The following is a 26,111-nucleotide window of genomic DNA, read 5'->3' as shown; positions in this document are numbered from 1 at the left end:
AACCATAGGTCGATCAGTTTGACATCAGTTATAGGTAAAATGCTTGAGTCAATAATAGCAGATAGTATTAGGGACCATATTGACAGACATAATTTAATTAATGACTCACAGCATGGGTTTATTAAAGGAAAGTCGTGCCTTACTAATCTTTTATCCTTTTACAATAGAGTATACGAGGCAGCTGACAATGATGAGTTACGATGTAGTTTATCTTGATTTTAGTAAGGCCTTTGACAAGGTACCTCACCAGAGACTGTTAAATAAAGTCAGGGCTCATGGAATAGGAGGGAAGGTTTATGATTGTATTAGGGCGTGGATTAGTGACAGGAAACAGAGGGTTAACATTAACGGTAAAAAATCCGAATGGGGTAATGTTACCAGTGGGGGTCCTCTAGGTTCAATTTTAGGGTGGCTTTTATTCATTATCTACATCAATGACATAGACAATGGGATAACCAGTGACATAGGTAAATTTGCGGATGACACCAAAATAGGACGCACTATTAGGACAAGGAAGGATGATAGAGCACTGCAGGAGGACCTAAAAAAACTGTCATCTTGGACAGAGAAATGGCAGATGAATTTTAACATCACCAAGTGTAGCGTACTAAGTGTAGGAACACGCAACCCATTACACAGGTATAGCTTAGACTCCACAGCGATAGGTAGAGCTGAGTGTGAAAGGGATTTAGGAGAGTTAGTGAACTCTGACCTAAAACTAAGGAACCAATGTATTAGTGCAAGGAATTGGGCTAACATGGTATTAGGCTTTATTAACAGGACGGTAACCAACAAAAGTGCAGAGGTCATCCTCAGACTCTATTTAGCAATAGTTAGGCCAAACTTAGATTATGCTGTCCAGTTTTGGTGCCCACACTACGGAATAGACATCAACTTGCTAGAATCAGTTCAGAGGAAGATGACCAAGATGATTCAGGGACTTAGGAACCTCCCATATCAAGATAGGCTGAAACATCTCAACTTACATTCACTAGAAAGATGAAGAGTGCGGGGAGATCTGATAGACGTATTCAAATGGGTCAAGGGTTACAACAAAGGTGATATAAGTAAAGTACTGAGAATTAGCCAGCAGGATAGAACACACAGTAATGGATTCAAATTAGAAAAGTATAAATTTAGGAGGGAAATAGGCAAGCATTGGTTTAGTAATAGGGTGGTGGGGGAATGGAATAGACTCAGCAATCACATAGTGAGTGCAGGGACGATAGCTTGTTTTAAGAGTAGACTGGATAGCTACATGGACGAGGATGACAGATGGTAGTGGGAGGGAATCTGGAGCTGCCTTGTATAGGCCATTCAGCCTCTTGCAGTCTCCCTATGTTCTTATGTTCTGTTTACAAAATGAACAACCATACAAGTACTGTAAAACTGATGGGAAGTTGCATTGCATGAGGTGTAAGGTAGCAAGTGGGTGTTGGTGTCTCAGTGGATGGCAGGTTACTTGGTGTGTACCAGGTCTGTAAATGTATTGTCCATAACAGCAATTCACAAATGTATATTGCAAACTGAGAAACGTATTACAAAAAAATCTCTTCTGGTCACGCCAACATGACACACAGCAGCTGCATGTGGCAGGAGGGTGAGGGAAGAGGTGGAAGTAGAAGGGTGGACAATAATCAAGAAGGCAGATTCAAAATGGAGGAGAAAGGTGTGAGGTTGTACAGTACCCTCTTGAGTTTTGGGCTCGCTTTGTTCTGAAGGTATAGCACTAAACTCGAGGTATTGAAAACACTGAAAAAGTGCTTATTTGTTCCGACCTGTGGAGATTTTTATTTATTATTATTTTTTTTTACATGTGGCCTTTGGTGCCGGTAGACTATTCATCTGGGCGTGATGGTCGGCCCCGAGCCCGTCATGGCGCAGGCAACTGTTTATAGTGGCGCCATTACAATTGGCTCATGCTGCCCCCGGAAGCTCACTTTTTTTCCTCCTTTACTCCCTTGTTATCTCAAAATACGTACCTTGAAAAAAGGAAGAAAACAGGAAGAGAGAACGGGTCTTTTTAAAGCCACAGATGAAGCCTTATGATTGGCTGAGCTCTGAAAACATGCTTGTGATTTGCTGGGAGTCCGATGACGTCATCGCCGGCACTCACCCAATCAGTGGCCTCACTGCCTTAAGGCGGTGTCACACTGGCCATTTTCCTCTAACCATTATGGCTACTGACAATGCCTGTACGCCCATCCAGGAGTGAGTTGTCGCCCTTTTTCTTCCCACCGCGTTGGCGGCAGCTTGGGCAACTGGCAACTTTTCTGGGTGTGCGTCACACACATAAGGGGAAATTAGAAGGGTGTTGGGGGGAGGGGCAGAAGGGAGAGTCAGGTTATGTCATGACACACACACAGAGAGGGAAATGAGAAGGGTGTGGGGAGGGAGGGGCACAAGGGAGAGTCAGGTCATGTCTTGACCTGAGTCAGGTCATATCCTGACTAAAGCCCTGATCTGACTCTCCTTTCTGCCCCTCCCTCCCCTCACCATTTTCATTTCCCTTCTGTGTGTGTGTTTGTGTGAGACAAGTCAGGACATGACCTGACCTGAGTCAGGTCATGTTTTGACCAAAGCCCTGATCTGACTCTCCTTTCTACCTCATCCTCCTCACATCCTTCTCATTTCACCTTTTGTGTGTGTGTGACAGGTATGGACATGACCTGACCTGAGTCAGGTCATGTCCTGACCAAAGCCCTGACCTGACTCTCCTTTCTGACCCTCCCTCCCCACACCCTTCTCCTTTCTCCTTGTTTTCATTCTCTCTATCTCACCTCTCACGAGAGGGGCTCATAACCAGAGTGAAGCTACACACCTCCATGGGCGTCCGCAGGGGGGGGCAAGGGGGGGCATTTGCCCCCCCCTGGAAAATAAAAAAATTGAAAAAATTACATGGAAAATACAAAATGAATAAAAGAACATAAACATTTCTCACCAGTTCACGCAGCCACGCAGCCACGCACGAAGAAACACTGCTCCTATTAGTATTAGGATGTAACATGCTCCAAAGGAGCCTATGTAAAATTTAATTAAAATCCATAAGCTAGTTTAGCTGAAAATTAGCATGAGTTTTGTTAATGAAATAAAATGAAAGAACAGACTCTGTTACTTCTATGTCGATGCCTGTTTGTATCAGACATGCCTGAGCTCTGAACATCTCCCAGTCTGATTGGTTCATGTAGAGTTAATTCTTAATTGATAGAATAATGTAGTTGTTGTAAAATAATTTTTCCGAAATATTTGTTTTTCTTCAATTTTCTCTACCGGAGAAAATGTAACTGAGCTACTCTGTCAGATGAAAAAGTGCCACCATTTTGCATCTAAGCTCTTTCCTGGGAGCAAAATTTTTCCAACGGGGAGGGACACCTCCCTCGGACCCTCCCCAGGACAGCAATCTCAGGAGTCAGGACAACATTGCCCCCCCCTGCATTTTTTTCTGCGGACGCCCATGCACACCTCCTCTCGAGTCGGGGGCTCACGTGGTATTGAGGCTGCGCCGAGTTGAACCAAACGCAACAGGGAGGAGGTGGCGGGAAGTTCAAATGCGGTTAACGTGTTAATAAGTCTCTCTCTCTCTCACTTGTCATAGCCACAATGTTTGGAGGAAAACATCCAGTGTGATACTACCTTTTAAGGTAGCGTGTGTGACGCCGATGGTAAGTAGACGTGACCTGTACATGTCAAAGCAGCACGAAACTCGGGGTGATAATGCGCGAAAGTCGGGATGGTAAGAATTTAGGACTAACCGTGAAACTCAAGGATCGCGAAACTTGGATAGTGCGAAAGTCGAGAGGATACTGTAGTCTGGGGGTGGGGGTGGGGTGGGGGGGGTTCTCTTGAGTGACCAAATTTTATAATAGAGATTTATCAACAAAACCACTAAACACATGCAATGCATTCTGCAGAGTAATCAAAGTATATTATGCAATATTCTACCTCTAAATGAACTGTAATATTCAGAAAATGAAAAATTTCACCATATAAACGCTAGAGTTAAACCACCTCATGCATCCCCACACTCTCCCAGCATGGCTCTTTCCAGACTGTGGACGTTAAAATCTTCCGATCTGTGTGTCTGATGGAAGCAGAGGGTGTCTGGGGAGTGGCTATTATTCTCCCATCACTCCCCAGCTACCAACCAAGGTTTTGAATCTCATTGAATAACCTGCCATGGTAGTGGCCAGGAGACCTGTACCTAGAGAGCCACGATGATGGCCAAGAGACCTGGACTGAGTAAAAAACTTGTACTATAATGAAAATCAAATATATCACAGAATAATAATTTTATATACACTACCTTCATATTCTCCAGTTTCCATCCTTTTGTTCTGTATGGTGCCTTCTTTTTATCCAAGTGCTCTTTTTCAAGGTAGTTCAACAAGAGCTGCAAGAAAGTTTAACATTAATCCTCACATCCCTACACTCTGTATCCACACCCACACATAAACATTGTAAGCAGGGTTGGTGATTTTTTATATTTTTTTAAAAAAATCAAAAAAATCAAAAAATCATTGATTTTTTTGATTTATTTGATTTATTTGATTTTTTTGATTTTTTTATTAAAATATATATATATATATATATATATATATATATATATATATATATATATATATATATATATATATATATATATATATATATATATATATATATATATATATATATATATATATATATATATATATATATATATATATATATATATATATATATATATATATATATATATATATATATATATATATATATATATATATATATATATATATATATATATATATATATATATATATATATATATATATATATATATATATATATATATAGTGTATAAATAAATATATATATATATATATATATATATATATACTGTATAAATAAATAAATAAATATATATATATATATCCTACTGAGTGATTTGAAAATCTCCATAGGTTACTTTAAGTTTGAGTTTAGGGCGTGTAAGTGTGAGCACAGTCAAGGATCCTGATACATACGTGTTCAATACTTGTTTGTAGTTGGTACAGGACCAGGTTTAGGACAGACAGAGTTGCCTGAAGTTATTTTCATGACAGCATTTTATATTATTACCACACAGAAGAATATCTACTTTTATTCTGTTACTGTTTGGTTGCTAACCTTGGTTATTATTATGATACATTGAATCCCAAGTTAGTAAAGACTAAAGGAGGCTGATTTTTACCTAGTAAAAAACATATGGCAAGTTGGCAACATTAGAGCAAGAGAACTCCCTGAGCTCAGTACAGTACATGTATTTTCCACCAGTTGGTCAGTCACAGTCAGTGCTAGCAAAAGATTTAGAAATTGGTAACATTAAAGAACATATTGTGAAGATTGTTAAATACTTTGAACAACCACACAGCCTCAGCAGCATACAAAGCCGCAGGAGGTTCAACCCTCATCGTGCCTCAAGACGTACGGTGGAATACACTGTCTGATTGCTTAGAAGGTTACCTAAACAACTGGCCAATATTAGTATCTGTGTGTGATGGTGAAAAAAGAAACCAACTGGATCCAGTTATTATAAGGAAGGTGATGGACACATACATTAAAAGATCTGCAGAAGATATGCTGAAAATTCTGAAGCTCATTGCCATAGCACTTGATAAAGTTCAGAGGGACAGATGTGACATAGGAGAAGCTACTGAGGTGTGGAAAGATTTACAGAATAAGCTTGCAGAGGAATCAGTTCGGTCAGGTGATAGTGCTGTCATTGAAGATCATTTCATGAAACGAATGAAACTAGCCTCACCCCTGTTCACTATTTAGCAAATATACTACATCCAGCTTACAAGGGAAAAAAACTAACTATGGAGGAGGAAAACATGGGAATGAATTGGATCAATGAAAATTGCCCTTCAGCACTCTCTCTTATAATGATATATAAGGCAGAACTTCCTCCATTTCAGCCATACATGTTTTCTGCTCATTCACTTAATGCTGGACCACTTGCATGGTGGCTTTCTTTGGGCAAGATTGTTGAAGACAAAAATTATTTTTCTGATTTGGTTAGGAAATTATTTACAACAACAGCCTCAAGTTCTGGGGTGGAGAGGATTTTTTCTTCATTTGGTCTTGTTCATTCTAAGCTTAGAAATAGGTTAGGGATAGAGAAAGCTGCAAAACTCGTTTTCATTTACAAAAACCATAACTAGGGTCATCACAGAAAGCCTCTGAGTGAATAAACTTAATGTAGGATTACTTTAATTTTTTTTCGTTATTTTATTTTATTTTATTTATTTTTTATTTAATTTATTTATTTATTTACTGGTATATACCATGAAGGGAATAAATGAATAATAGGTTGTTTTACTTTACCATCCTTGGAGCACATCATTTAACTTATGGAATACTTTTTAGTAAAAAAATCAAAAAAATCAAAAAAATCAAAAAAATCATGATTTTTTTAGTAAAAAAATCAATGATTTAATCATTGCCAACCCTGATTGTAAGTAGCTCCAATAGTCAGCCTGAACATACTTCTTTACACACACACACACACACACACACACAGAGAGAGAGAGAGAGAGAGAGAGAGAGAGTGTGTGTGTGTGTGTGTGTGTGTGTGTATTTACCTAGTTGTAATTTTACAGGGCCTGGGCTTACGCTCGTGTGGTCCCGTCTCCGTATCTACAATTATCCAACTTTTCCTTGAAGCTCTGCACACTCTTCGCCGATACTATTTCTTCACTTAGTCTGTTCCAAACCTCTATATTTCTTTGTGGGAAGCTATATTTCTCTATGTCTCTTGAGCATCTTCCTTTCCTCAACTTTTTACTATGTCCTCTAGTATTTCTGCTGGAAGGTTCCTCTCTTAGTAGCAATTTCTCGTTATCTACTTCTTCCATTTTACTCAATAGCCTCTATATTTGTATTAGGTCTCCTCTTTCTCTTCTTTGTCCTAGTGTTGGCAAGTCCATTTCCTTTAGTCTCTCTTCATATGTCAGTCCCTCCAGTTCTGGAACCATTTTTGTTGCCATCCTCTGTATTCTTTCTAGTTTTATTATGTGTTTCTTCATATGTGGAGACCACACTGTTTCCACGTATTCTAGTTTAGGTCTGATCATAGTAGTTACTAATTTTTTCATCATTTCTTTGTCCATGTAGTGGAATGCTATGCCTATATTTCTCACCATGTTATATGTATCACCAAAGATCCGATTTATATGACTTCCTGGTTGCATATAATCTTGCATTATTACTCCCAGGTCTCTCTCTTCATTTATTTTCTTTAATATTTAACCATCTCCCATTTTATAAGTCCATTTTGGTCTTTCTACACTTTTTCCCATTTCCATAACATGACATTTCTTCACGTTGAATTTCATCTCCCATTTCTGACTCCATTTCCAAATCTTGTTTAGGTCTTCTTGCAGCTCCTTGCAGTCTTCACTGTTTCTTATATGTCTTTGCAGTTTAGCATCATCCGCGAGCAGGCTCATGTAGCTGTTTATTCCCTCTGGCATATCATTAATATAGACTAGGAAGAGTACTGGTGCTAAAACTGACCCCTGGGGCACTCCACTTTCCACTGTTCTCCATTCCGATCAAGTGTCCTTAACCACGGTTCTCATCTCTCTTCCTCTTAAGTAGCTTTCCATCCAGCACTTCATTTTCCCTCTCAATCCTCCTTTATTTTCTAGTTTCCACATCAGTCTTGAATGGGGAACTTTGTCAAATGCCTTCATTAAGTCTAGGTAAATGCAATCCACCCATCCGTCTCTTTCCTGTAATTTGTCCGTCACTCTTGAGTAAAAGCTCAGCAAGTTTGTCACATATGAGCGGCCTTTCCTAAACCCATATTGATTGTTTGTGATTAGATTATGTTCTAGAAATCTCATCCATTGTTCTTTTATTTATTTCTCACATATTTTACATACTACGCTGGTCAGAGACACCAGTCTGTAATTTAGGGGTTCTTCCTTTTTTCCACTTTTGTATATAGGTACCACTTCTGCCCTCTTCCGCTCCCTAGGCACCGTGCCAGTTTTTATTGAGCACCTAATGATGTCATATATCGGGCCAACTAGCTCATTTCTGCACTCTTTAAGTATAAAACCTGAAACTCCATCTAGTCCTACAGCCTTCCCTTCTTCCAATTCCCCCAATAGTTTTTTATCTCCTCTTTATCTATTTTGACCTCTTCCATATATACATCTAAGTTGTTTTCTTGTGGTTCATTAAATAATGATTCTTTGGTAAACACTTGCTGGAATTTTTTGTTAAATAATTCCGCCATGCCTTTGGGATCCTCGATCTCTACATTCTCTTCAGTCAGTCTTTCAAATGTTTCTCTTGATTTAATTTTTCCATTTATAAATCTATAAAATAGTTTAGGTTGTTCTTAACACTTTTCATATCGTTTCTCTTCTTCCTTTCTCACTCTCACGTACTCATTTCTCGCTGCCTTAAAGTCTTCTTTGTTTCTTTGATTTTTGTTTCTTTTTAATCTTGACGTCGCTTTGTCTCTCTTTTCTTTTGCCTTTGCACATCTTGCATTAAACCAGTCCTTTTTAGCCCTCTCCCTTGGTCTGTATTTTGGTACAAACTTCATAACACCTGTGTTGTACGCCTTCATGAAAATATCATACTTTCCTTGAACTTCGCTTGTACTCATTAACTCTTTCCAATCCATTTCACCAAAAAACTTCTTGAGGTTTTCCACCCCTGCTTTCCTATAGTTTAATCTATCGCTTCTATAAGTCTCATCTTGTTCCCTTTCTCCCTCCTCCATTTCCATCTCTATGAGCATGTGATCACTTTTTCCCAGGGGGCAATCATACCTCAATTCATCCTTCACGTGAATTTCTCTTGTCAACACCAAATCCAGTCTTGCCGGTTCGTCATCTCTTCTATATCTAGTGCTTTCCTTCACCCTTTGTATCATCAAATTTTCCATCATTAAATTTAAGAATCTTCCTTCATCTGTATTTCCTCCTGCCTACGACTTGAACTCTTTCAAGAGGAGGGTATCAGGACACCTCTCCTCCCGAAACTGACTTATCTTTCGGCCACCTCTTTGGATTCTTTTTAGGAGCAGCGAGTAGCGGGCTTTTTTTTTTATTAATGTTTACTTTTTTGTGCCCTTGAGCTGTCTCCTTTGCTGTAAAAAAAAAAAAAAAAAAAAAAAAAAAAAAAAATGCCACATCACTACCATTGCTCTCAAACCTCTCCCAGTCAACCTCTTTACAATTGAAATCGCCAACTAGTATTACTCCTTTGTTTGCCTTAAGTAATCTCCTCAAACTCTGTATGGTGTCATCAATCATGTTTTCATAACCTTCTTTACTCCATGATGTAGTTTTTGGTGGTACATATGTTACTGCAATCGTCATCCTTTCTCTATTCTTTACACTCACTATCTCTGCTTTTCCTTCTCCATATTCTATTGATTTTACTGATAACTCTTTCTATATCATGATCACCACTCCTCCTCCACCTTTGCCCATTCTATCCTTCCTCCACACATTGTATCTTCCATCTAACTCAATTTGGATGTTTTCTTTTAGTTTAGTTTCAGTGAGGCAAACTATCATGGGATCCCTCTCTTTTAGATAATCTTGCAGCTCTATTTTACTAGAGATCAACCCATCTACATTTGTGTACATTATTCTTATTCCCCTCTCTGTATCTTTCTTATCTAGTTTTTGCTCCCCTTTCTCTTCTCCCTTATGAACCATTTCTTGATTCGCTCCCCCGAAATTCTCCAAAAAAATGTTTCTTTTTCTTCCTCAGATCTTGCGTTATTTTTTACTTTTGTCTCTGCCAGTAGTTCATTCCATTTCTTCCTTTCTTCTTCACTTCTATTTTTCTTTATATATATATCCTTACATCCTTCTATTTCTTTTAGTTTAGTTGTTCTATATAGTATGTGTTCGGCTGCTTTTTGTGATTTTAGTTTTAACTTAACTGGTCTTGTCTTCCCTTCAATAAATGGACCCATTCAATAAATCTCGTCTACTTCCTCCTCGATACTCTGCCTTTCTGCATCATTTAGGTTCTTGAGCAGGTCTTTGACTGATTTCAGTTCCTCTTTATCCCTTTTTGGTTTATATGTTATATTCTTTTCTTTCATCCCAAAAATAACAACACTTCTTTTTTTGTCCGCTACTTCTCTCACTAATTCTTCATTTTTCTTTAAGGCCTTGACTACCTCTTTCTCCACGTCTTCCTTATCTTCTTTCATTTGCTGTTCTATTACTTCTCTTAGGCTTACATTTGCTTTTTCATTCTCCACTCTCCACGTCTTCACCTCTTCTCTAACTCTATGTTCTTCTCTGTTTACCAATTCCTTCAGGTTTTCATTTTCCTTTCTTACCACTCCCAAACCTTCCTTCATTGATTTTTCGTACTTTGCAACTTTTTCCTTTAGCTCCTCATTTTCCTTAATCAATTTCTTCTCATTTTCCTCTAGTCGTTTTATCCTATTTCTCAGGTCGCTGTGGAATTCTCTATTCTGCTCTTCTTCCTCATCCCTTCTCTTTACCATGTTGATCCATTTATCCAGTTTTCTTTCCATCAGCAGCACTCTCTTATATAATGTCGTCTTATTTCTCGCAAAACCAGAAAACTCAGCTGAAGTACCTCCAGCTTCATACTCACTTTCCTCCCCGCTGTTGTTGTCACCTCTTCTTGCTCTACTACTTCTGCTTCGTGGCGTGATCCATCCCTGGTCTTTCTCCTTATCACTCATCACACTAAACTGCACTAATGGAGACCTACCGAACCAACATTAGCAAAACCCAGGCCTCTGCAACACTACACTAGGTATTTTTCCTACTCAACAGCTGGCGCGGGTCGAGGATTGTGTCTTTCCAATGGCTCGGAGCGGAGCGGCCCAGATGTTTACTCCTTGACGGCTGAATGCTGTGTGTGTGTGTGTGTGTGTGTGTGTGTCTAAGGCTCTTCACCTCATCAGCTCTCCTCTTACTGACAATCTTCTACCTCTTAAATTCCGCCGCCATGTTGCATCTCTTTCTATCTTCTATCGATATTTTCATGCTGACTGCTCTTCTTAACTTGCTAACTGCATGTCTCTCCCCCTCCCGCGGCCCCGCTGCACATGACTTTCTACTCATGCTCATCTCTATACTGTCCAAACCCCTTATGCAGGAGTTAACCAGCACCTCCATTCTTTCATCCCCTTCATTGGTAAACTCTGGAACAGCCTTCCTTTGTCTGTATTTCCTCCTGCCTATGACTTGACCTCTTTCAAGAAGAGTGTTTTGGCCACTCTATACTTTTTGCTATATGGGAGCAACAGTTAGCGGGCCTTTTTTTTCTACATCTTCTTTTTGTTGCCCTTGAGTTTCTCTCTGTGCTGTTTAAAAAAAAAGGTTGTGTTGCTATATATAGCACATTAATTTCCTTCATTATGATTATGAAACACATTTCAGCTTCCAGAGCAGTCATGCCAACCCAGACACAACCTACCTGAAGGCATTTGTCATTGTTGCCCAGCATGGAGTCATAGTAAGAGATGAATTTCTTCTTGAAATCCACAGTAGCCATGCACCAATGCACACCAAGGTGGATGGGCACCAGCAATATATCATATGCAAAGATGTCAACCTGTAAAAAAGAATAAGGGAAGATGTTAAGTTCCCTAAGAGGGAAAAACACCCTGCATACCTGTATCACGTTCATGTAAAAATACACTTCGGGAGAGCCCTTTTTTTTTTTTTTATTTATTTATTTATTTATTATTATTTTTTTTTTGCTGCCCATGGCACCAGTAAACTTTTGAAGCCTGGCAGATGGTTCCAGCCTATTAGTGGTGCGGGCAAATTTTATTCAGAGTGAAAGCATGATTCTGAAAGTCTGCCCTTGTTGCCTACCTTCTTGGTCCATCTGGAGACAGACTGGTGGCCACTGTTCATCAGCTTTGGGTAGAAAAATGTGTTTAAGGCATACACGCTGGGAGGTCTATTGTTGTCCTTACTACGATCCATTATCAAGTTCATGTAGAAGTTTATGATCTAGAAAGAAACAGTAATATAGAAATTAATTGATTATCATAATTTTTAGTCACTACTGGTTGGGGCATAGTCATATCTACATTTCCACAAAAACAGGAGTACTGATACATTTCCTGCATAGTCTGTCATATTTCCTACACAAGAACAAGTATCCAGCACATTTCCTACACAAACACTGAGTACCCAGCATATTCCCTACACAAAACAGTGCCTCCAGCATAATTCCTACATTTACACGGTCATATTTTCTACAATTCTGTGATCCCCTGTTATGTTATGTTAGTGCAAATGAATGCAAAGTTTTTGCAGAGGAATATTAATGTGGGATTTTTTCTGTCTTCAACAACGTAAATTAAGTATATCAAATAAAATTGCAAAAACAAGTTAAAATTGGATTTTCTGAGCACATTCATTTCAAAGGAATTTTTTAAATGAATACCTCAAGCCTGTCATAACATGCGGGATGGTTATAATGTGCTGCTGCCACAAGAGTAGCTATGCAATCTGCACAGGAAGTAGCATGTTAGCAGGGCAGAAGGACCACTGGCCAGGATGATCGCAGTGGAGCACAAGGCCCAAAAATGCCATCTCTCCTTAGATGGTGAAAAGTTGGTGTTGTCCTTCCTTGTCCCACGAAGTGATAGAAGAACAGTGCTGGGTCGAGTCTTAACTTGACATGAATTGATTTGTGTCTGAATGTGAACCCCACTCTGCTCCCCATGTAGACTGACTGATTGGAATCTTGAAGGAATTGTGACTCGCTGCCTTTCTTGGTGTATGAAATGTGACTGGGGCTCTGTAGGAAGTGTGATATAATAGATTTTTTTGTGTAGATGTGCTGTATCTCTAGGAAATATGTCACTAAAAACTGCTAAAGTTGTAGATGTGACATGTAGGAAATGTGCTGTAGAAAATGTGGCACACCCCCTATTAGTCTACTGCAGGACAAAATGGGTCATATTCTTAAACATTTCGGCGCCCAAACACACACAACTGACAAGGCTTTCATCGGATTTGTGTGCCTCTCCATGGGTAGTTTTAGGATCCTGGAGGTAGTCTGATGAAGCTCTTGTGCCGTGAAATTTAAAGAAACATTGCAAAGACCCCGATTAACCTCCATTTTGGCCTTTGTAAATAGTTGATGTGAGAGGCAGAACTGTTTAAGAATACCAGCCAAAGGCCTTTCCTGATGTTCTCCACTTCTCTCTGTCTGATGGTGGTGTACTACATCCTGCTCAGGTAAATGCTTTAATTTAATCTCTCCACCTGGCCCTCTGTCTGCCCTGACTTTTACAATCCCCAGGTTGCCACTCCAATACTTTGGCTGTCCATCTGCTTTCAGTTCCACGCCTCCTTGGCACTGCAAGTCAGTGAGTTCCATTTGCTTGTTGGAAACTGATAGAGGATGACATCAATGAGGTGGCAAGTTACTACTAAAATTAGTTCCTTCAAGTATCTCTGACTGTATATAAGTAACTGGGAACACAGGAGCTTGGAGGGAGAAAGGATTGAAAGAACAATGAGGGAAAAGTAGACCATAAGGGTTAACTAACATAATTACTAACATATAAGGAATCAATTGACACTCAAGTACATCAAGTATATACAAAACATCTATCAACTTCTGAACTTCTTTCTGATTGCCTTTATGGGTTCTGCAAGGGGCATTTTACTGGTGATCTTGCTTTCTTAACTGACTCTTAGCCATTTTGATGAAATTTTTACTGTTGTCTTAAGACATTTCAAAAGCTGCTGAGTGAGTCTGGCACAAATCTTTGCTCTCTAAACTGCCCCCCTATGGATTCTATCCCTATCTCTGTATATTTATCTCTAGTTTCCTTTCTGGATAATCTATCTTTGCTGTGGTAGATTGTCATTTTTCTTCCCCTAAACCAGTGGTGTCCCACAGGGCTCTGTTCTATTCCTCACGCTCTTCCTGTTGTTCATCAATGATCTTTCCAAAACAAACTGTCCTATCCACTCGTATGCCAATGCCTGCATCACTCAACATCTTTTGACAGAAGATTCTCCCAACAGAAATTACAAGTCTCTAGGCAGGATGTTGCAGAGTACTTATCCTCAGACTTTGCCATCATTTCTGAATGGGGCAGGAACACAGCTGTCACCTTCTTCTACACTAAACATTCTCGGTCTATCCTTAACTCAAAATCTCAACTGGAAACTTCATATCTCCTCTCCTGCTAAATCAGCTTCCTTGAGGTTAGGTGCTCTGTATTATCTCCATCAGTTTTTCTCCCACTCAAAGATGCTGTCCATGTACAGGGGTCTTGTCTGCTCTTGTACAGAGTATGCTTCTCATGTCTGGAGGAGCTCCACACACACAGCCCTCTTGGACAGAGTATGCTTCTCATGTCTGGAGGAGCTCCACACACACAGCCCTCTTGGACAGAGTAGAGTCAAAGGTTCTTTGCCTCATTAACTCCTCTTCTCTTACTGACAGTCTTCTGTCTTTTAAATTCTGCTTAAATGTTGCCTCTCTATCTTCTATTAATATTGCTGACTGCTCTTCTGAGCTTAAAAATATGGCTGCAGTTCAGCGACTGATCTGGCATCTCACCTCATCATTGAGCCAATTCAGGCCCTTCAGAGTGTGGATGTCACGACGTGTTATCTTGATATTGAAGTTGTGAACCAGAACCTCTGACTTGGGGCTGGGGATTAGTGCAGCATCTATCTCAGCCTGAGTGAATAAAACATCTTTACAGGGAAAGAAAAAAAGTATCTTGTAATTATATTCAAGGCAAAATGATGGAATATAAAAAAATAAAAAGCTATACATATGAAACTCTCCTTGACACTTGTACAGCAAATCTTATGTAATTATGGAGTTACGAAGGATGAAAAGTGGGAAAGTTGCTAGGATGGATGGAATTATATTGGATTTAATAGAACAGGACTACTCAACCGGTGGCCAACTGTCTGAATCCGGACCTTCGAGTGTTGTAGCTGGACCCCAGGCTCCAGGAGGAGAAAAATATAATTAAAGAATGTGAAGGTCGTGCCGATGGATTCTTGTAAGTGTAAAATATTTATCTGGACCTCTGCATACACTATTACTTATCTAACTGGATCTCTGCTCATAATAGTTGACTAGTCCTGTTATAGACTGTGGGGGCAATGTTGCCAGATTGTCGTACTCAGAGCATAACTGTAGCCAAGAAACACCAATAATTAAACATTTTAACGATAACTCTATAAAAAAACAGTTAAAGGGGTGGAGGAGACAGTTTGAGGGTTGGAAATCAGCAAATATTAGAGCCTGAGCACGACCATCTGGCAACGTTGTGTGGGGGCAATGAGGTGGTAGAGTGCCTGGTGCAAGTGTTCAATGTGTGTTTTAAATTAAGGGGGGAGGCTCCATACCATTGGAGAAATGAACTAGGAATGATTTGTATAAGGCAGAGGGCAGAAGACCATCAGGAAGGCCAAGGAAGACGTGGAGAAAGGTGGTTGAGGAAGATACGAGGAGGCTGAACATCACGGAAGAAATGGCTATGGACCGGCAACAGTGGAGGAGGCTCATATCCCGTCCAACCCCACCACAGGGAATAAATGGACGTTAAATGATGATGATGATGATGATGATGAGAGGGTGACAAGCAGAAGTATTCAAACTATAAAGGTGAAAGGTTGTACAGTGTTCTTAGGGAGATGTATGGGAGTGTTGGTGGAGATAATAGGTGAAACAGAAGAAAAGCAGTGTGGGCTTGGGAGAGATAGGGGACATGTGGATCAGCTTATTGTTAGGAGTATGACAGAGGAATACTTATGAAGATATTAGGAGGTATTTGTTTGTATTTATGGATTTTGAATGGGCATGTGATTGGGTTGACAAGGATGTGATAAGTGTGGAAGGTGCTCTAAATATATGGGGTGAGAGGAAGGCAGTTCAGTGTAAAAATAAGGAGGTTTTTATGTGGATAGCAGATAGGTGAGTATTTGTGTGATTATTGGGTTGCATCAGTGTTGTGTTATGTCTCCTTGTCTATTTAGGGCCACTTTCACAGTCATTTTGTTTGTTTTAATCGTTACCAATGGCGCAGACTGACGCTATAGTTTTCCACGTGAAACTGGCCAATGGGGAGGTGGCGGCTGCAGAAGTGAAGAAGTGAAGTGACAGACTTTAAAGTGGTTTGGCCACATGGAGCGAATGAAGGAGAGTAAGATGACCAGAAGGGTGTATGTGAGTGAGATAGAGGGAGGGAATGTTAGAGGACGACCTCCAGTGAAATGGAGGGATAGGGTGCAAGAGTACATTAGGGAGAGGGGGAAAGATCCTTGAGAAACTGAGCAGGCAAGGAGGGAGTGTCTGGATAGAGAAAGTTGTAAACTCTTCTGCCGTGGCCATCCCCTGGTGGGAGCTCCTAGGAGCAGGCGTCGATGAAATGAGATGATGAGATGGAAAAAAAATAAATAAATAAATAAATAAATAAATAAATAAATAAATCTGAGGCTGCTTTGACATGTGTCCACAGGTAATGAGGTAGATGATGATGATTATGGCAGCCTGTACTTATTGGTCATGTAGTTATGATGTTTTATGAAAAATATATAGAAAAAAGTAAGTGGGCAATGAGCCTTACCAACATCCTCGGTGTAAGATGTACAAAAGGTGGCTTCACTCTTCTTGCTTGCCTGCCCCTTTTGTCTTCGGAGTCAGAGATGATGTCCAGGAGCTTCATTCGATTTTTAACTTTGCTGTATAAGTGTGATATTCTCTCATTACTTTCAGACTCATTTTCTGAATCATCATTTTGGGTATCAGTTGCTTGAGTAAGACTGCCATATTTGCACTGCCTGTGTGAACAAGAGCCAGATCACTGGATTAACAGGAAGTAAATCTTGTACTAATTATAAAATTATCAGTGTGTCAGTCTACATTTGTGTGGGATAGACAGGGCCTAGCTGAGGTGGGGTGCCTGCAAGAATAGTAGAAGTATGGCAAGTGTGTCAGGTGAAGATCTCATGGGATAAGAAGGCAAGATAACAGATACTGTAGTGAGCAGGTTAGGTATGAAATAAGTATGAGGGCCCCACTGACACACACAATACAAGCAACCACAAATAAACACTGCAGTGCTTACATGTATTTTTTCCGCTCCTTCTCAAACATGGAACTGAAGGGTTTGTCTTTCTTCCGGCCGTGAGGGAACTCATCCATGATCTCCACGCCATCACTGTCTGATTCTGATACTGCAAAATGACCAAAGTGAAAGTTATGAGCTGTGGATGCAATGATTCTTCTCCCCTGCTGTGGACTCACTTCATAACTGCAGTGGTTTGTCTTGAACCTTACACAGCTATTTCAGTTTTATTCTACAGTTTCATAAGCCCTTTAAAATCATCTGGTCTGTATGCTAATGCATGATGAAGGTCAAACTTTTGAATTTTTGCATTAACCCTTTTTGACCGCACAAGTTTTTCTCGGGTGATCCCCCTTGAACGCGAAAGTCAGAGGAAAATGAACTTTGAAACTGAGAAAAAGTCATAAAAGATGTTTTATAAATTTTTTTCTGGCACACCCTGCTGTGAAATCTGTTTTTTTCTAGGCGAGCGTTAGGCGTATTTGCTGGTGGTGCTAAACGCTCGCTGTGAGCTCCACCCGCACTCAAATCTCCCACGTATGAGTGTGTTCCAACACTATTTCTCACAACACAGGATTGCCAATTGAGTGGGTTCTTCACTAAATTTGGTGGAAAATTATATCAGCCAGCATGGCAAATCTATGGACGAGTAACTGGTGGATGTTCTTGCCCAATATAGCGGCATTTTTGCATAGCTTCAACTATCACCTGACTGATTCTTTGACCTAATAGGGTGAGGTGGACACAACCCATACTAGTATTGGGAAAATATTAATTAAAAATCTGTATTTGCCCTAACAGGAAAAACAAGGAGTGCATAATACTCCTGAGGAAATGGGCTTCCTCTATGAGTATCTGTTGAGCTTCTCCAGAGAATATTTTTTCTCCATAGGAAGATTTTATTTTTATTTCAATTGCTGTACGGCTTGTGAGCAGGGGGTCACGGCTCATACACGAGGTGTTCACGGCCCGTACAATTTTATAAATAAATTTCTTATAAATCTGGCTTTGCACCAAGACTCAAACCCAAATGCCTAAAGTAATCCTTAGGCTGTGGGCTTCCTTTGAGGTATCAGTTTAGATTGTTTGGACTTCCAATTCTGCAAGTGATGACAGTGTTTTAACTCGTAATTTTTCGGTGGTTTTCTATGCTCGTCAAATGTAGCCAGGCTTTACAATAACATTTAGCGTCCACAGCTGTATGACTCGTGAACTACCCACATGTTTGTTTACGGGATTCCCACGAACACAAAAACTCGGCACAACAATATCTTTCCATGCAAATGTCTTTTCAGTATGATCATATTCACCATGGAAACCTTCACCAGCAAAGTTAAGACATATTCACAGCCACCATACACTATACTATGAGGCGGGAAAATTGCATCAGACAACTCAAAAATTAAAAAATTCGCCTAGCATTTTCAGGCATGCGGCTTGTGGCACAAGATGGCTGTGTCAGCTATTGGTGTCCCATTTTCTTTCTTATGTAGGAAGTGAGACTTTCCTCGATGTTTTGATTCAACAAGATGGCCTTTGTACGTCTTGTGACCATGTACAAGTTATGTCCACCTCACCCTAGTTGTAAATATTGCAGTTGGCAATACCCCCTTGCCAGAATCTTAAGGAGAGATGTCTGCAGTTCCCTCAATATGGCTGATCATCATGCACCCACCGACGTAAGTGTTAACATTCAACACTCCCTGAACGTGCATGTATGTTTGCAAGAGAGGCATACATAATCGACTCCTATAGATATGGACCTCCTCTTTCCAATGGTGTTTTTGTTTTTTAGCTGTGATGAATACTTTTTGAGATACAGAGGTTAAAAGAGACCCCCCATTGGGCTGCCTGACTGCGCCTGAGGGGATAGTCACGTCCGCACCACGCGCAAGGAAAGGGTTAACACGAGTTTCATCGATGACGTCACCGCGCAGAGACGCTGTCTCAGTCCGAAGCTAGCTGGCATTGTGAGTGTAACGTTTCTCTGGAATATGTACACTGCATTTTGACCTCTACTATGGCACCCAAGCGTCCTTCCACCTCCTCACAGGAAGTGGAAGGACGGGGTGGGGATTCAGCAGATGACGACGATGACGACAAGTGACGCATCAACAAAGTGATGATGAGTGTGAGGACGTGTTTTTGTTGTGTCAGTGACTTACAAATGTAATGTAGCAATTTTTTCTTTAGAAAACTTTAACTTAAAGGAGTTATCTTTGTCACCAATAGCATGGGTAGTCAAAGGAAGAGGAAGGAGGCAAGTGAGGCGGAGTGGCGGAGGTGAAGGGAGCGGCTGGTGACGGGAGCGCTGGGTAAATGTAAGAAGTATGACAGAGAGAGAACGAAGATGATGCACGTGTTTCTGAGTGAGATCGGACATGAGGTGAATGGGAGGACTGGAAGGGAGTGGATGGTGCTGCTGCTGGGGCTGAGTGGAGAGATGAGTGGACGAGTGATTGAGGCAGTGAAAGAGTTCCTGGAGAGCATGTGGCGTGCAAGATGTAGGGAATGATACCTTGCCCCGAGTAGAACATAGACTTTTTGCATGTTTTTGTTTTCTTTCACAGGAGCTGCCAATACAAAGGCCTGGCTGGGGAGAAATCCCAAGCCACCTGTGACATCAAAATCAAGATCAAGGAGGGACGGTGGCCAACGCAGGTGAAGAATAAATTTAAATAAATTGAGGACGTGTTTTTATTGTTTCCGTGACCTACTAATGTATTAATAATGTTTTTTTTTTTTTAAGGTTAGAGTAACAAAATCCCCAAAATAGGCAGACTTTCCCAATGTCCAGGAACGTAACCCTCCCTATTACCATTGTTTCCTATGGGGAAATTATGTTTAAATAACACGATTTTAAATAACGCGCCATCTCCAGGAACGTAACCCTCGCGTTAATCAAGAGGTGACTGTGCTAATGTAATGCCTTCTTATGTTTTTCTTTTCTACTAACAGCATACATTCTCTCTGAGCATAATGTAATAAATAACCTACTTCTGAGAATTGGAAGGCTGTCACTATCTGACTCTGCTAAGTCTATGAGAGGTTTTGAACTGCTTTCTCTCTCCTCACGCCGTCTGATGAGCCGAAGCAACGAAAACTCTTCTTCATCCTCATCAGGCTGCTTCCCATACCTGCAAGGTCACAAGAATTTTTTATTACACATAAATTAGTCAATGGTAAACCAGGTCTGTTGAAATATTCAACTTCCCTTACACACACACACACACACACACACACACACACTGGAAAGAAATACAAGTTACATCACAAGAAGTGAAAGAAATAATGGAAGGTCTGGATGTGGGAAAAGCATTGGGACTGGATGGTGTGTCAAGTTGGGTCTTGAGGAAGTGCAGTATGCAATGGACCGTATTGGCACCACACGTGGCCACTCAGTGAACTGTCAAAACAGCACTTTCCATAGAACTCAAGTTATGTACTAGAGTGCGTCTGAGGCTGCCTCCAGGATACAAGGCCTTGGTGCTACCACCGCTCCGAGCCAACGACTGCACACACTTTACTCCTACCCGATTTCCTGACTCTACTATTTGACATGGAGAAAAACTGAAATCGGGCAGGAGTGAAGTGTGTGCAATCATCGGCTTGGGGCGACGGCGGCATCATGGCCGTGTATCCCTGAGACAGCCTCAGACGCACTCTAGTCTATAACTTGAACTCTATGGAAAACTCAGCTTGGAGTTGAGTGGCCACATGTGGCGCTGCCTGTATAGCCAATGCGGTCCATTAGCTGATAAGATTCAGTGTGTCAAAGTCAGCTCGCTGGCAGACTGTAAGGTGCCAGGGGACTGGAAAAGAGCAGACATCATACCAATTTATAAAGGAGAATGCTGGGAAGACCTTTGGAACTAGAGACCAGTTTCTGACAAGAGTAGCAGCTAAGATTTGTGAAAAAATAATTAAAGCTAAGTGGCCTAAGTGGCCTGGAATGGCCTGCAAAAATGATGTGGTCCATGCAAAGACGATTCATGAATTTAAGGCCAAATTAGATTATAGTAGATAGAGAGACAGGACAGCACAAGTGTAGCTCGTTTCCTGTATATCACAACTACAGTACCCTCTTGAGTTTCTCGCTATCCGAGTTTCACGCTTAGGGCCGTATTCTTAAATCTCACGAAATCGGCAACGACAACGACAGTCCCCACGAACACTAATGTTCGGGTTGTCACAATTTGCATATTCTTAAACACTCGGATTTGTTGGGTGGGATTCGGTAACACTGGTGGCGCGAGAAAATTTAATTGGTAACAATGTCCCTTGTTGTTTGGTCCATCTCAACGTTCTGACGGTCAAAATGCTGACTGCACCTGATGCCCTGCGCGCTGTGTTCAAGTCAACAATGGAGGAAACTAAGCGATATTCATCCCAAAATGAATTTGCTCTATTTCTGGAGCTTGTAGAGACACCGAGCAGTAGTACTTGACGGAAGAACGGATCATGCAATGATAAAGAAGAAAAAGGAGGCTTGGGAAACTATAGCATCACTCTACACTCTACTGGCTCTCAATGAGGCCGTGGCCACACAGGGAGCGAGAAAGTTAGCGAGAGCGGCAAGGTGAGTTTCTGTGGCCACACGAAAAGCAAGGCGAGGCGAGGGTTGTCATGGCAACTAGGCCCGCAAACTGCTGCAAACCAGTATATAGCCTCGCACCCACCCCCGTCTGCGCGTTGGAGCAAACGAGGATGATGTGAAATGTTTTTATAAATAGTTCCGTGCTTCACTTATTTGTATTTGGCGTTTTATGAAAAATCTGTATACACCATCGTGTTCAGGAGGCTTTTCTCTATAAGATGTAATTCTTTATTTTGGTACTCATTTCATAGCCGCTGCAAATGGTAGCTATATGTAAAATGTGTTATAAACATTAAGGAATGATTATTTAACTTCAACTCATCACTATTTATTTAGTTTTAACCCCAAGAGAATAATTTTCTTTGTAAGGTCTCATATATTGTTGTACTCGTCTAGTTTTACTGGCGGAGCATAGATGATTAGTATCACGTTGGGATCCGTGGGGGTCCAGGAGGGCCTGCGCTCCCTGGTGGGGCAGCGAAGACGATCTCTCTTCTTTGCTTGTTTTGGTGAATATGAGGCACTGCTTTTTACTCAACTTGCTCTTAACACTTCGGGGAGAGTAGCAGAAGTGTTCTGAACGTCTAGTATCCTCAAAGACGTTGTGAACATGCAAATCAGGGACAAAATAACACGCCCCACAATATTTGTGAGAAGGGGTGACGGACCCGACAAAGTCTCCCGACAATTTGGTGCTTTGATCGGTACCACGGTCCCAGAGGTGGCATATAAGAATACACCCTTCGTGACTGTCGGAACTGTGGTAGCCACGGGCACGATGGTTGTTTAAGAATATCATTTTCGGATGTGTGGGGACTGTGGTTACAGAAGTTTCATTTAAGAATACGGCCCTTAGTCCTAAATTTTCACCATCCTGACTTTCACGCTGCTGTGACATGTTCAGGTCATGTCTATCTACCGTCGGCATCATGTGTGCTGCCTTAACCCAAAAACTGTGTTGCGCCTTCTGGGCGATATGAGAGCTAAGCTAAGCCTTCCTTCTGGGCGGGCTTAAACACAGGCGCTAAAAAGCCTGCGGCTCTTTCAGATACTAAAAACATTTTGTTTTAGAAAAAAAAAATAAAAATAGTACAATACATTACACATCGAGCTAGTTGTATGATATGTGTATAACAATATGATACAACGTTTATTAGATATCATTTGTTAGGTTAATCTCTCTGCTGATATAAAGCATTCTAGGCATGACGACGATCTCAAGTCCATGACTTATTAAGGAGGTATGCGACACCTGGGGGGGGTTGGTCAAAATATAGCATTTTGCAAAACTGGGTTAAAAACATTCTTATACCATCTAGAAATAATCTCTGAGCAATGTTTTCCTCGAAGCACAAATTCTAAATGTCTGGTGCGGGTTTAAATGGACCAAGTTAAAGGTTAAATTATGTCTCTTTTTAATCGCAGAAAATCTAAAATCAATCAGATTTACATGAAAAGTGCAGGGAATGTTGATTGTACAAGTAGCTAGGGACCTATGATTAGATGTTGTTGATAGGGTAAAGGAGATGGGAGTATTTAGAGGAGAAAGTGACAAAAAAACACGATTTTACGCGATGTTCGACAAACATAAAATAAATACCAGTATGCCTTTCTATATGGGAAACTTTCAGAATATTTTCCATAGGGCTCTAGGCATACCTAAAGACTATTCACAGCAAAAAAATGAAAGTGATTGGCTATGTATTAATGGTGCTGTGTAATTTTAAGTGTTGCTACACGTATACGCACATGTATACGTATGAGTATACATATAAGTATACATACATTGTTGTGGCTCGTACAAAATGTAGGCAACATAGATGCCTAGGTACTTAGTTTCATCGCAAAACCCGATAGTTTAGTTAGATGACCTCAGGTGTCCCGTACCCCCTTAAGAGGCAGTGTCACACTGGCCGTTTTCATCCAACCATTGGGGCTACAGGCAACCACGGTTGTCTGTATGCCCAACAGGGAGAGAGTTGTCAGTTGTCTGTACAAATGGAAAAACGGTTGTGAGTATGAGTGTGGGTACATGGATACTGCACGGCAGTAGGTAAACAGACAACGGCAGTGACTGAGGAGTGAGGAGCAGTGGAAGATGGCCCACCAAGAGACTCACAAAGTAGACTGGCAGAGCTGCTTTGTTTACTATTTAATAGACAAGATAAGAGAACACCCTGTGCTGTGGAACCACAGTTCAAAAAACTTTTCTCCAGTCTATGAAAATTGAAGGACTCCCGGTGTTGTGTTCCTGGCTGTCCTCCTGCGAACTATGCATCCTCAGAAGTGAATGTAAACAAACAAAGATGTTGATAAACAGAGCTATTCTCCTGCATCCCCCAACAGCATGACTAAGCTCACTTCGCTTGCCAGCTCCCCCACCTCATGAAGCTATGATGCCCTCAAGCCCCCCCACAAAATCTGCCAAAATTACGGGCCTGCATACGCACATCAGGACAGTTTTGTTTTCTGAAACTATCAAGGTGCTATTTCCTGTAAATTTACCCACAAATCACTGCATGAATTTTATTTATTGGCTCAGGAACACAACACTGGTCTTCACAGCACAGTTCTCGATATCATTCCAGAACATCACCTGTCTCACAGCAAAAAACACTTTGGTGCTATATGAAGTATTTTGTGTCCATACAACACACTGCTGTATTGCTTTTCCGTTGCAAATGGAATAGGGGTTGAGGGGGGGCGAAGTCCCCCCATTAGATAGGCTATGTTAAATTAGGTTTGGTAAGTTTAAATTCATTCGGCATGCAGTGTGGAGCGGCAGAAATATGCACTGCAGGATGGGACATGGTGGCGGCGGTCCACTATGCTGGCCGGTGTTGTGAGAAATATTTCCTCCCTGAAATAAGTCGTTCTGCTGTCCACCACGCATGCGCGCTGGGGAAACACACAGAAGGAACATTAATTTGCCTGGTTTTGTTCTAGTTTGTCCACTTGTGATCTTTGTGAGCAGTGAGTGAAATATAAAAACAGTAAGGAAGTTGAACCTCTCCGTGAGCTATTTTGTGACTGCGGTGGTGGGTGGCGGCAGGTGCACGTACAACAGGCATTGAAAAGTCAATCATTATATTAGTGATTTAATGATTTGCAACAGAAACAGCTAGCAGATTATTTCATAACACCAAAAACTATCAGAAAAAAATATCTTCGTCCAACAGTGTCCCACGGGTGACATTCTGAAAATTTACCCAGTTCTCTTACGAGGTTTGGGTAAACACTCCTGTCCTCCCATCTTTGAAGCCATAATCATGCACACAACAACTTCTTCCTTCCATTTAACTGCAGCAACAAGTCCATAACTTGGGCAACGGCTGCACAAGCTGCAACAGCCCTTACTTTAGCAGACGACGCACCGTGGATACAGGGCGACTGCTTTGCTTACAGACAACCGACCTTGGCCGTGTGTGACGCACACCCGGAAAAGTTGGAGTTGATGGTTGGCCTTACTGCTAACACGATTGGAGGAAAAAGGCCCAGTGTGACACCAGCTTATGGGCAACCATGGTTGCCTGTAGCCCCAACAGTTGGAGGAAAACGGCCTGTGTGACACCGCCTTAAGGCAGCAAGGCTGCTGATTGGGTGAGTGCTGTCGATGAATCACAAGTGTGTTTTCAGAACTGCCAGCCAATCGTAAGGCAGCCGCCTTCGACTGCAGCTTCAAAACGACTCGTTCTCACTACCCATTTTCTTCCTTTTCCCAAGGTACTATCATGACCACTCCAACGCAGCCAACCAAAGACTCACGTGGAGGAGAAGCAGCAACGCCTGTACCCTCCCCTCCTCTCCAGGGATGAATGACTGACAATGGTCATCAATAAATAGCTTCTCTCTTCCTCCCTCCCTCTCTCTCAGATACAATAATTCTCGTTATGATGTTCGTTTGGAAATATCTGGATTAATAAAGGGGAAACTTGGTAAGTGAGAGCCTGCTTTGATTCTTCTATTAATATGAATGACTTATATTTTGACTAGTGTGTGTGTGTGTGTGTGTGTGTGTGTGTGTGTGTGTGTGTGATTCACCTCTTGGTCTGCTGCGGGTCTCTCTCGAGATGTAGACAGAGGGAGGGGAGGGATTAATAGATGGACATGGAAGAGGAAGGAAGACAGAATTGAGGAAGGGAAGATGCTTGAGAGACATAGAGAAATATAGCTTCCCACAAAGAAATATAGAGGTTTGGAACAGACTCAGTGAGGATGTAGTATCGGTAAAGAGTGTGCAAAGCTTTGAGGAAAAGTTGGACAAATACAGATACGGAGACGGGACCACACGAACATAAGCCCAGGCCCTGTAAAACTACAACTAGGTAAATACACACACACAAGAGCCATCTCCAGACCTCCAGGAGGACGGCCTTTCAACCTTTTACTCCATCAAATCTG

At 41.2% G+C, this 26,111-nt stretch overlaps 1 protein-coding gene across 6 annotated transcripts in view; it reads right to left on the bottom strand.

Moving 5' to 3' along the window:
* The window catches only part of LOC126983175 (sentrin-specific protease 1-like), a 58,458-nt gene that overhangs the window by 2,378 nt on the left and 29,969 nt on the right, over positions 1–26,111 (bottom strand). For 5 of the 6 annotated variants that reach the window (XM_050835673.1, XM_050835675.1, XM_050835678.1 and 2 more), the window contains 7 exons: positions 20,111–20,250; positions 17,114–17,222; positions 16,613–16,826; positions 14,587–14,709; positions 11,868–12,008; positions 11,464–11,601; positions 4,304–4,390 (listed from right to left, as the gene is read on the bottom strand). In XM_050835673.1, the coding sequence (XP_050691630.1) occupies positions 4,304–4,390; positions 11,464–11,601; positions 11,868–12,008; positions 14,587–14,709; positions 16,613–16,826; positions 17,114–17,222; positions 20,111–20,250 (952 nt within the window). The remainder of the gene's footprint in view (positions 1–4,303; positions 4,391–11,463; positions 11,602–11,867; positions 12,009–14,586; positions 14,710–16,612; positions 16,827–17,113; positions 17,223–20,110; positions 20,251–26,111) is intronic. The other variant, XM_050835676.1, reaches the window with a different exon arrangement.

Source organism: Eriocheir sinensis, chromosome 53 (assembly GCF_024679095.1).
Source record: "Eriocheir sinensis breed Jianghai 21 chromosome 53, ASM2467909v1, whole genome shotgun sequence".
Taxonomy (NCBI): Eukaryota; Metazoa; Arthropoda; class Malacostraca; order Decapoda; family Varunidae; genus Eriocheir; species Eriocheir sinensis.
The sequence above is the reverse complement of the archived record's forward strand: the minus strand, read 5'-3'. Positions and strand labels throughout refer to the sequence as shown.